General features: G+C 42.9%; 1 protein-coding gene across 1 annotated transcript in view; it reads right to left on the reverse strand.

Annotated features, from left to right (window-relative positions):
- The window catches only part of LOC126252192 (uncharacterized), a 37,756-nt gene extending 25,467 nt beyond the window's left edge, over positions 1 to 12,289 (reverse strand). Inside the window, exon 1 of the mRNA XM_049953062.1 lies at positions 12,205 to 12,289. Coding sequence (XP_049809019.1) covers positions 12,205 to 12,289 — 85 coding nt within the window. The remainder of the gene's footprint in view (positions 1 to 12,204) is intronic.
- Positions 12,290 to 12,604: the final 315 nt, after the last annotated feature.

Below are 12,604 nucleotides of genomic sequence, written 5' to 3' on the forward strand. Positions count from 1 at the left end.
TGATACAGAACACAGTGGTGAACATGGTCTACAGAAATCTGTCTAGTTCGAGTCGGTGCGGCTAGGTCAGCGTCGGCTGACGACAAACAACAACTCTGCTGCGATGAACACACAACTGACTAGCAGGTACACAATTCGGTGGCGAGTATACAACTCAGCGGCGAATACAGAACTGTCCTAGCGCTCGCGACTCCAGCGCTTAAGAAAACCAGAAGCCAGCGGTGGCGCCCGCAGACTTGCGGCGATTTCCTGTATCGCTGGCGCTGCTTATGCGGACGGCGTCCGGACTTTGATGCTGCCAACCTTTTTGGCAGCGGGCTCGGTTGGCATTACTGGCTAGGATATAACAATATGTATGGTCGAGCAGCTCCTCATAACCGCACATTTCTGTAGTCAATAATAAGCGACGCTTCAGGTGGCGTAAAGAACGACGCCCCTGGAAAGTGGATCACTTGAAACGACTGACTGGCAGTGAAGAATCTCGCTATACCCTATGGCAATACGACGGTATACAGGGTGATTCAAAAAGAATACCACAACTTTAAAAATGTGTATTTAATGAAAGAAACATAATATAACCTTCTGTTATACATCATTACAAAGAGTATTTAAAAAGGTTTTTTTTCACTCAAAAACAAGTTGAGAGATGTTCAATATGGCCCCCTCCAGACACACGAGCAATATCAACCCGATACTCCAACTCGTTCCACACTCTCTGTAGCATATCAGGCGTAACAGTTTGGATAGCTGCTGTTATTTCTCGTTTCAAATCATCAATGGTGGCTGGGAGAGGTGGCCGAAACACCATATCCTTAACATAGCCCCATAAGAAAAAATCGTAGGGGGTAAGATCAGGGCTTCTTGGAGGCCAGTGATGAAGTGCTCTGTCACGGGCTGCCTGGCGGCCGATGCATCGCCTCGGGTAGTTGACGTTCAGGTAGTTACGGACAGATAAGTGCTAATGTGGTGGCGCTCCATCCTGCTGAAATATGAATTGTTGTGCTTCTTGTTCGAGCTGAGGGAACAGCCAATTCTCTAACATCTCCAGATACTGTAGTCCAGTTACAGTAGCACCTTCGAAGAAAAAGGGACCAAAAACTTTATTGGCTGAAATGGCGAACAAATGTACAACTAAATGAATCTTTATAGCTCCCTTAATTCGCCGACAGATAGTGCTTAGCTCTGCCTTTTGTCGTTGCAGAGTTTTAAATTCCTAAAGTTGTGGTATTCTTTTTGAATCACCCTGTATTTTGTGCTTGACTAAAGCCTGGAGAACAATACCTAGCATCATGTGTAGTGCAACACTGAATTACGGAAGAGATGGTGTTACGGTACGAGACCGTCAAGAAGGCGAACGGTGGACTCTCCGCTTATTAATGTCCTTAAATTGCTGGCCGTTGTGGCCGAGCGGTTCTAGGCGCTTCAGTCCGGAACCGCGCTGCTACTACGGTCGTAGGTTCGAATTCTGTCTCGGTCATGGATGTGTGTGATGTCCTTAGGTTAGTTAGGTTTAAGTAGTTCTAAGTCTAGGGGACTGATGACTTCAGATGTTAAGTCCCATAGTGCTTAGAGCCATTTGAACAACGGCCGGGAAAGTGTGTTAGGTCGGCCCCTAACCTCTATATAGGCAAATAATCTGACGAACCGGGTGAGGAGCAATCTATGGCTGTTTGCTGATGACCCTGTGGTATACGGAAAGGTGCCACCGTTGAGTGGCTGTAGGAGGATACGAGATGACTTAGACGAAATTTCTAGTTGGTATGATGAATGGAATCTAGGTCTAAATGTAGAAAACTGTAAGGTAATGCGGAGGAGTAGGAAAAGGAATCCTGTAACGTTCGAATACAGCATTAGTAGGTGATCTGCCTGACACAGTAACATCGGTTAAATATCTAAGCGTAACGTTGCAAAAAGATGTGAAATGGAATGAGTACGTCAGTTTGGATAGTAGGCAAGGTGAATGATCCACGTCTTTTTATTGGGAGGATTTTGGTAAAGTGTAGCTCATCTACAAAGGAGACCGCGTAGGGAACACTATTGCAGTATATTAACGAGTACCAGGTCGGATTAAAGGAAGATACTGAAACTCTTCAGGGACGTGCTGCTAGATTTGTTACCGGCAGCTTCTCTCAGCACGGAATTATTGCGTAGACTGAACTCGGAATACGAAACCCTGCGGTTCTGGCGCTGCAGTCCGGAACCGTGGGACTGCTACGGTCGCAGGTTCGAATCCTGCCTCGGGCATGGGTGTGGGTGATGTCCTTAGGTTAGTTAGGTTTAAGTAGTTCTAAGTTCTAGGGGACTTATGACCTAAGATGTTGAGTCCCATAGTGCTCAGAGCCATTTGAACCATTTGAACGAAACCCTGGTGGGGTTCGCGAAGGACTACTGTGGAAATTTAGAGAAACAGAAATTGTGCCCGATTTCAGAACGATTCTACTGCCGTAAACATATATTTTGCGTAAGGATCACGAAGATAATGTAAGAGAAAATAGGGCTTGTACGGAGGCTTACAGACAGTCGTTTTCCGATCGCTCTGTTTGTAGCGGAACAGTGAAGGAAACGGCTGGTGGTGGTACAAGGTATCCTCCGCCATGCATCCTACGGTTACTTGGGGACTATTTATGTAGATTTAGACGTAGATTCTGAAAGACCTAGACCGGCAGGTGCTTGAAGATAGAACCCAACTATCCCGAGAAAACCTACCTCCAAAGTTTCAAGAAACAGCATTAAGTAAGGGCCGGTCGCGGTGGTCTAGTGGTTCTAGGCGCTCAGTCCGGAACCGCGGGACTGCTACGGTCGCAGGTTCGAATCCTGCCTCGGGCATGGATGTGTGTGATGTCCTTAGGTTAGTTAGGTTTAAGTAGTTCTAAGTTCTAGGGGACTGATGACCACAGATGTTAGGTCCCATAGTGCTCAGAGCCATTTGAACCATTAAGTAAGGTACCAAGGAGTGTGCGCACTTGTCACACCGATAGGGCCGCGAAGAGGAGACGAGATTAATTACAGCGAGCACAGAGGTATTTAAGCAGTCAGTAGGAAGAAAGATTAGGCTTTTAACGTCACATCGACGGCGAGGCCGTTTGACACGACGGAGAACAAATTCAGATTGGAGTAGGACGTGGAGCGGAGTAGGCTGTGCCCTTTCGAAAAGCCATCCTGGTCTTCGTGTTGACCGGGATAATCGGCTGTGCGGATTTGAATTGCTATTCTTCCGAACACGAGTCCAGGGTCTTACCGTCGCATTCCTCTCTCAACTGAAATCGTGAATTTGCCGGGAATAAATAAATTTGGGTCAATGGCAAGCACCTTGTGGCTGGCTCTTCACAGTGGTTTCCAGGGTTTAGATCTAGGTACATGAATGAAAGTTAAATTAGAAATGAAGAGCAAGGAAATACATGTGTGTTAATAAATACAATGGTCTGCAAAACGTAAGGAAGAAGGTTACTTTTATATGATGTGTATCTGGCAAGTAACATGGCTCGATAAACTTGGACCATACATAGAAGGAACTGCTACAGTACAGCAATGGAAGTAACAGAGATGACACTTTTAATCAAACACGGTAATTGCACTGAAGTCTCCGCGAATCATGATGGTCCCCTGGACATTAAAAAAGGCAGGTCGTGGTTATCAACTGGGTATGTGATCGCCACGGATGGCGATGCGTGTCCTGCAACGCGTTCCCACGCTTGGCTACAAGACAGGTAAGTGCTTTCGGTAGGCCGTTCCATTCCTTCACCAGCGCGGTTAACAACTGCTGGATGGTGAATGGCGCATGAGGACGTGCTGCGGTTCGTCTCCCCAACGCATCCCACACGTGCTCGATGAGATTTAAGTCGGGGGAACAGGCAGGCCAGTGCATTCGCCGAACATCCTCTCGTTGGAAGAACTCGTCCACCTCCGCTGTTCGATTTGGTCACGCATTGTCATACATAAAAAAGGGATACGTCCGAGTAGAGCTCGCACTCTGAGTTTTCTCGTAAAACTTGACATATACTAGAGACAGCCCATCTATAGCTTTTGATCAGTGAGCTTACCAACATCAAAATATGTGACATGTTGTTGTTGTGGTCTTCAGTCTAGAGCAGAGGTTCCCAAACTGGGGGAGGCGCCCCCCTGGAGGGGGGGGGGCGTGATGATGTTGAAAGGGGGGCGCGGGTGGAGTTAGAGGTATAAACCTGATATTTCTTTTTAATATCGATATTTTAATAAAAATGAATGTGCAGGTATTAATGATAGATTATGGTGCTAAATGCAATCGTTTGGCGTCCCACTTCCCGCAATCATATCTCAATAACCTATCCTAGAACATACAGCTTTTGAAGATCACGTTTAGAATGTCACACACAGAAACTCTCAAAATTACGAAGGCGATATGCGTTAATTCTAATATATCAGATTTTTAAACAACTTACTTCTGACAATTGGAAAGCAGAAAAGTCAGGTATTAACTATTCCGTACATTTGTACACATGAGCTGAACGTAATCATGTTATAACTTTTAGCCGTAGTAGGCTATGTTCATCAGAGTAATAATCACTTATACTGCATAACTGCAAAAATGCCGTTTTATTACCCTGTCAACCCACGGATCCCCATGTGATGCGATTACAGTGACTTTAATAGACTGTATACGATTCAAATGAACTGGCGCGTTCGTAATTTGGACGCCAGGGTTATGTCCTTTGTCACCAGAAAAATGTGCACGACGTGAATGAATGCGAAACTAGTACAAGTGTTCGTTCTGAACAGAGTACGTCATACAGAAGTACGCTGGCTCTCAAAAGGAAATATGCTAGGAAGATTATTTGAACTTAGAGACGAAGTGATGCAGTTTTTGGAAAATAACAAACAAACTGAATTGTATGTGGAATTTAGAAAGCCCGGTCTTCATGTTGCATTGGCTTATCTGTCAGATATTTTCGAATCTTTAAACACATTGAATTTGAAATTACAAGGTGGAGAGTCAAACATAATTTTTCATCGGGATGCCATCAAAGCGTTTACTGATAAGTTGCAACTATGGAAACGTAAAATTTTAGCCTGCAATTATTCCTGCTTTCCCAGATTGTTTGGAATCCTGGAAGAAGCCCGATTTCAAAACGATTTTAAGGATACTGATACTAATAGTAAAATATCAAACCATTTGCAGCACGTCACTGATGGATTCGAACGATACTTCCCTAACAGTTGTGATCATAAAATTTATTATAGGTTAGCGGCGGATCCATTTCACGTTGACGTGGATGTGTTGCCAGACAGACTACAAGAGGAAGTCTTAGAAATTAAAAATGATTCTGCAGCGAAGTATGACTTTGAGAAGATGGATAAGCCTTTATTTTGGGTGAAATATCTCACGGTGTATCCCAGCACAGCAGAACAAGCACTGAAACTGTATTTACCATTTTCAAGCACTTATTTGTGCGAAAGAGCATTTTCAGCGGTAGTGGCGATAAAAAATAAGCTTAGAAGCAAACTCAGTATTGCCAATGTTTTACGTTGCGCAGTTTCTACTATTCTGCCAAGAATTCAAAATCTTGTAGAAAATATGCAAGCTCATCCTTCACATTGATTTATTTGTTTGTTTCTTGCCATATGTGTGTGGAGACAATATTTTTATAATAAATACGTCATATTATAAGAGAACTTGTTATTTTCCTCCTAACTATCCTTCATGTAGGTAATACTGTAAAATTATAAAAAACTATTTCGAAGAAACAATATAAAATAAACATAGTGAATCTGATTTAAATATAAATACTACATGTGATCCTTATGGATTCTGATGTTACGTGTGGTATGTTATTTCAACTAATAATAGTATTTCTTCTGGATGAAGACACAGTGAAAGTTTATCCTAGATATGGCAAGCGAAGACTAGTCCTAAAATCGTATATGGGTGAATAAATGGTGTGCAGCAAGGGAATGTAATCAAGGTAAGGAAGTTGTTTTATCCATATTTTTTAAAGTTCTGTGTAGTCTGCACGATTATTGCGTAAAACTAATTTTTTATTTTTTGTCTGGTTCTGGGAACTGGGCCTTTGTCGCCGTTCGGTAGCTGTCGTCGTTGACAGAAATGCCAACCTATGCGCAATGACAATGGGGAGCGCTATAGGCGTACAAATCTGTGATGTTCGTTAACACCGTGACTGAGTACTATTTTTGATAATGAGTGAAAGTAATAAGCTACACTCAACTTAAAATAATAGCCCGCATCCGCTAATCTGCAAAGGTGGCAAATATTTTTCCTTCTTTACCAAGGACTTTCTTTACTTTCGGAGTGGCTTATAATCACAAGACTAGACTGATGACGTATTAGCTGCGACTCGATACATTAACATCCCACCATGTTACATAACGTCACCATCACAAATTTTTCAATAGTTTCTTGATAATTAATAAAAATCTCTATATTTTTTAAGGGGGGGAGGCACGGAAGTTTTATTTTCGGCAGAAGTGGGGTGTGACAAACAAAAGTTTGGGAAACTCTGGTCTAGAGACTGGTTTGATGCAGCTCTCCATGCTACTCTATCCTGTGCAAGCTTCTTCATTTCCCAGTACCTACTGCAGCCTACGTCCTTCTGAATCTGTTTAGTGTATTCATCTCTTGGTCTTCCTCTACGATTTTTATCCTCCACGCTGCCCTCCAACACTAAATTGGTGATCTCTCGATGCCTCAGAACATGTCCTACCAACCGATCCCTTCTTCTAGTCAAGTTGTGCCACAAATTTCTCTTCTCTCCAATTCTAGTCAAATATCTCCTCATTAATTAGGTGATCTACCCATCTAATCTTCAACATTCTTCTGTAGCACTACATTTCGAAAGCTTCTTCCCTCTTCTTGTCCAAACTGTTTATTGTCCGTTTCACTTCCATACATGGCTACACTCCATAGAAATACTTTCAGAGACGACTTCCTAACACTTAAATCTATACTCGATGTTAACAAATTTCTCTTCTTCAGAAACGCTTCCCTTGCCATTGCTAATCTACATTTTATATCCTCTCTACTCGACCATCATCAGTTATTTTGCTCCCGAAATAGCAAAACTTCTTTACTACTTTAAGTGTCTCATTTCCTAATCTAATTCCCTCAGCATGGCCAGACTTAATTCGATTGCATTCCATTATCCTCGTTTTGCTTTTGTTGATGTTCATCCCATATTCTCCTTTCAAGAAACTGTCCATTCCATTCACCTGCTCTTCCAGGTCCTTTGCTGTCTCTGACAGAATTACAATGTCATCGGCGAACCTCAAAGTTTTTATTTCTTCTTCATGGATTTTAATACCTACTCCGAATTTTTCTTCTGTTTCCTTTACTGCTTTCTCAATATACAGATTGAATAACATCGGGGATAGGCTACAACCCTGTCTCACTCCCTTCCCAACCACTGCTTCCCTTTCATGTCCCTCGACTCTTATAACAGCCTTCTGGTTTCTGTACAAATTGTAAATAGCCTTTCGCTCCCTGTATTTTACCCCTTCCACCTTCAGAATTCGAAACAGAGTATTCCAGTCAAATATGTGACATAAATGGCCGTATCGTTTGATAGCACTGACATAGAGGGTTAAATTTTTTTAGGCTGCCAAGGGACTATAGACCTTAGTATTTGACGTAAATTTCAACTTAACATCTCTACCAGTTCCTGAGAAAAAGTGAACTTAACACGCTTAGATATACTGACAACAAGCGGCAAAAGGTATTTTTTTATATGTTTATATAATTAGAAATTTGATTTAAAATTTTTCCTTATTCTGCACTGTAGAACCTAACTTATTTCCAAATTTCATGGTTCTAGGTCAAAAGTAAGTACTCTATAGGTTTTAACGAGTGAGTTTGCGAGTGTCAAAATATGTAATATAAATGGCCGTATCTTTTGATTCAATTGACTTGGAAGGGTAAATTATTTACACCGCCGGGTGACTGTACGCTGTAGCACTCCTATACGATATAACCTTAAACCTGATATCTCCACAGATTCTGAGATAAACAGACACTAATAGACAACAAAGTGATATTATACGGATTCCGTTTTTGTCTATTGAATTACGGAACTCTAAAAAGAAATCAGAACCGATGCACCCTAGGGAAGGAATACAGCTTCACGGTAACGTTGAGCAGTGATTGTACCATGTCTAAAGATATGGAGGTCGATACGCCCATGCAACATTATGGCACCCCTCACTCTAACACTTGGAATAGTTCGAAAACGTTGCTGCGTGTATTGCGTACCCTTGAATGCGGAGAACGAGAATGCGTAATGCACCAAGGAACACTGTCGAACATGAACGTTTTGGTGGTCAAGGTGTGGGGAGGCTTGACGTTGCATGGGAGTATTGAGTTCCAAATCTTTAGATTCGGTACAATCATCGGTCAACGCCATTATGACACTGCACTCCGTCCCCAAGGGTGCATTGATCTACATCTACGTAGATGATCTGAAAATCACACTTAGGTGCGTGCAGAGAGTTCATCGAACCACCTTCACAATTATTCTTTATTATTTTACTCTCTTATAGCGCGCAGAAAAAGCTAACACCTATGTCTGCCGTCCGCTGTGGCCGAGCGCTTCTAGGCGCTTCAGTCTGGAACCGCTTGACCTCTACGGTCGCAGGTTCGAATCCTGCCTCGGGCATGGATGTGTGTGATGTCCTTAGGTCAGTTAGGTTTAAGTAGTCCTTAAGTCTAGGGGACTGATGACCTCAGATGTTAAGTCCCATAGTGCTCAGCGCCCTTTGAACCATTTGAACCTATGTCTTTCCTTGCGAGCTCTGATTTCCCTTATTTTGTTATGATGATCGTTACTTCCTATGCAGGTCGGCGTCAGCAAAATATTTTCGCATTCGGAGGAGAAAGTTGGTGATTAAAATTTCTTGAGAAGATCCCGCCGCGACGAGGAAAGCCATTGTTTTAATGATGTCAACTCCAAATCCTGTCCGTGACACTATATCCCCTATTTCTCGATGATACAAATAGTGCTGCCATTCTTTGAACTTTCTCGATGTACACTGTTAATCCTATCTGGCAAGGATCCCATACCGCGCAGCAATAATACTCCATAAGAGGACGGACAAGCGTACTGTAGGCACTCTTTAGTAGATCATTTGTATTTACCTAGTGTTGTGGGAATAAATCGCAGTATTTGGTTCGCCTTCCCACAATATTTTCTATGTGTTCTTTCCAATTTCAGTTGTTCGTAACTATAATTGCTAGATATTTAGTTGAATTTGCGGCCTTTAAACTAGACTGATTTATCGCCTGACCGAAGTTTAATGGATTCCTTTTAGCATTCATGTGGACAACTTCACACTCTTCATAATTTAGGATCAACTACCAGTTTTCGCACCATTCAGATATCTTTTTCAAATCGTTTTGCACCTTCTTTTAACTTTTTGATCACTTTACTAGACGATAAACGGAAGCATCATCCGCAAACAACCTAAGATGGCTGCTCAATTGTCTCCTATATCGTTTGTATAGTTGAAGAAGGGCAGAGGGCTTATAACACAACCTTGGGGAGCGCCAGAAGTCACTTTTGTTTTACTCGATGACTTTCCGTCAATTACTACGAACTGTGACCTCTGTGACAGGAAATCAAGAATCCAATAGGATAACAGACGATATTCCGTAAGCAGGCAATTTGATTACGAGCTGTTTGTAAGGTACAGTGTCAAAAGTTTCTGGAAATCTAGAAATACGGAATCAATTGGCAATCGCTTGTCAGTAGCACTCAGCAGTTCGTGTGGGTAAAGAGCTGGTTGTGTTTCACGAGAACGATGTTTTCTAAATCCGTGTTGATGTGTGTCAATAAACGGTGCTGGCTTCTTTTTTTTTATGAACGACAATGCGTGACTGCATCGAACAGAGCAGGCCAAGTAACTCTTGGAATGAGAGGGTGTTCGACGAATGGAAAGGCCTACCCGTTCCCCTTACATACTCGTAGACGTCAATCGCGCTGGTGATGGGACGTTGTGGCCAGCATCGAGCACGTTGTAGAGCGTGCATTGGCGTCCGCGGTGATCACACATCCTATAAGCAACCATGTTCCGCCTTTTGTAATGGGCAAGGGACCATTATAAAACACAATGGCTTCAGTGTAATTAGTCAGAGTCAGTCCTGTTCCTCTCATTGTGCGTTTGTTTCAGTTACTTTCTGCACTATAGTGTAGCGGGTCTTTCTATATATGGTTCAGATATAATCTAACTATGTTACTTTGCAGTGAAACATCATGTGGAAGGTAATTTCAACCTTAAGTTTTGCACTCTAGTGTATTTGTACAATAATTTTATTGATCAGCACACTGAAACTATTTTCTGCGTCTAGTTTCTAAATGGGTGGATTGGTTATGTTTTAGGACGCAGTTTTCACAGCTGCAATCAGATTTTTTTCAAACACGACACATGTGTAGATACAAAATGATAAAAATTCGTATCAATTTTACAGTATTTACTATACATGGCGGCCATTAATAATACCAAAGATAACACACTTAACCCGAAAAGTATTCAATACACACTTAACCCGAAAGTTATTCAAACACTTAGGTAGAACATCAAAACAGCCGTCGTATTATACAAAAAGGTGACTATAATTAGAAATGTTAAAGTATTTTAATGTTTAATGCCAGGTTATTTGGAGAAATAGGGTGATGAAGATGCTTTTCTTTTGTAAGATGTCTCATTCATCAGTCTCTCCAAGGAGAAAAAAGCACCAGTAATCGTTCGTCATTGAAGTGTTCCGTCGGTCTTGATATCGACGTTCCGTGGTAAGAATGTCTTGATGTAAGCGTTTATGTAGTTCATCGTTTACAGCATGCAAGATTTGAGGGAAAATTTCAAAATGCGAGTGTAGAAAGTGTGCTTCCAGTGAAATGCTACATCCCATTTTTTGTATTCTCCATCGGTTCAGTCATTACAGCGACATCATTCTCTTCTACTCTGTTATACAAAAGTTATAGACGATGGCGTTAAAAGAAGTCCAAGCACGTAACTCGATATTCATAAGTTTAGCATCAATAGCATAAGTTTAACGTCAATAACCTTCTGTTTCCTGGGGCGAGAAACACATCTTATTTCAGCTTACTTTAGTTCCTACAACGAAGACATGTGGGAACGTGTTACGATCTCCAGACTTATAAAAATTCACCTCTCAATGCGAACTGGTACCGCCATCTCAAAAGAGTCTGGCAAATGCGACTCATTTGCTGCTTAGCGGCTATTTTCAAAACTGAGGCTATGTAACACAAAAAATAAGGAAGTAACTTCCTAATTACAATTTTCCTGCAATCAATATACAAAGAAATAAAACGACAAAAATCGACTGAAAATGTAAGCAGATTATACATAATTTTAAATATCTCTAAAACTTTTCCTACCATATTTCTAGGAGTAGTTTTAGATTCTAAAATCAAGTAAGAAAAATGGTTATTGACCCGTGTTATGGGTTGACAACAGAAAGCGGCAATTCATTTTTCGTATAACGTAAAATGTGAAAGAGAACCTTCTCTCTCATCGCCAGTACTCTACTCATTACAGCCAGTAACGACTCTTTGGTAGAACAGAATGTTAACCAAATGAGCTAAATACTTTTGAGGGCTGTGAACCAGAGTTAATGTTCTGCAGTTAATGCCGAAGGAGTTGTTCTGGCCGGGTGAAATAAAACTGGGAGAAGAAAATATTTCGTGCACATTAAGGTAGGCAACCCAGCTTGCATTATCTGGCCCCGGGACGGATGACGGAAGTTGGGTTGCCTGCCTTCTTGTGCATGAAATATTTTTTACCCTCCCCCAGTTTTATCTTGCCCGCCCTGTACACGACAGTTTATTTGACACGACTTGCCTCAGGAGGCGATGAAATCATGCTATAAATGCGGAACAATTTTGGAGTTAGTGCTAGATAGTATCAGATATCCGCAGTCCCTGGAGACAGAGTGCGCTGTCGCCCTTTCCTACGGGATGCAGCGGATTCAGGAGACGAGCTGCAGAGTGCGACCGCACGGCGTCCTGTTTCAGTTAGCGGTCCGGGCGCGCGCGCGTGTCACTGCAGCGGCGATGCTGCCTGCCCTGAGCCGCGGCAGCGACTGCTGTGCGAGAGAGACAGCTGGTGCTGTCCGGGATGGAAGTGGGGGGCGACACTGGCGGGGGCGGAGGTGGAGGTGGAGGTGGAGGAGGAGGAGGAGGAGGAGAGCGAGAGAGAGGGGGCCGAGGGGGCGGATGCTGCGCGCCATCTTGAGCCCGCCCCCGCCCCCGCCGCCGGCCACGCCCTCCGCGCTGTCCACTGGTGCCATCTAGCGGCATTAATATTCACAAAGCGGAGCCCACGCCGCGCCTCCTGCTCCGTCGACGCCGGGAAAAGCACGGCCTAAACGCTGACCCGACACACACGCGCACGCACACATACCCACGCGCCAAACACGCACACAGACACACAGACACAAACACACACACACACACACCACACGCGCGAGCGTGCTTTTACGATACTCCTTGGTACCGACGCGACCCGAAGCTCTTATTTACGGTCAAGGAATCTAGCTACGTCTTATGTTGAGGTGAATGTGAAACTTGTTGAACATTTTCGATAAAGCACAGCTGTTAAAGAT

The sequence above is a fragment of the Schistocerca nitens genome, chromosome 4, assembly GCF_023898315.1.
Source record: "Schistocerca nitens isolate TAMUIC-IGC-003100 chromosome 4, iqSchNite1.1, whole genome shotgun sequence".
In the NCBI taxonomy this organism is placed as follows: domain Eukaryota; kingdom Metazoa; phylum Arthropoda; class Insecta; order Orthoptera; family Acrididae; genus Schistocerca; species Schistocerca nitens.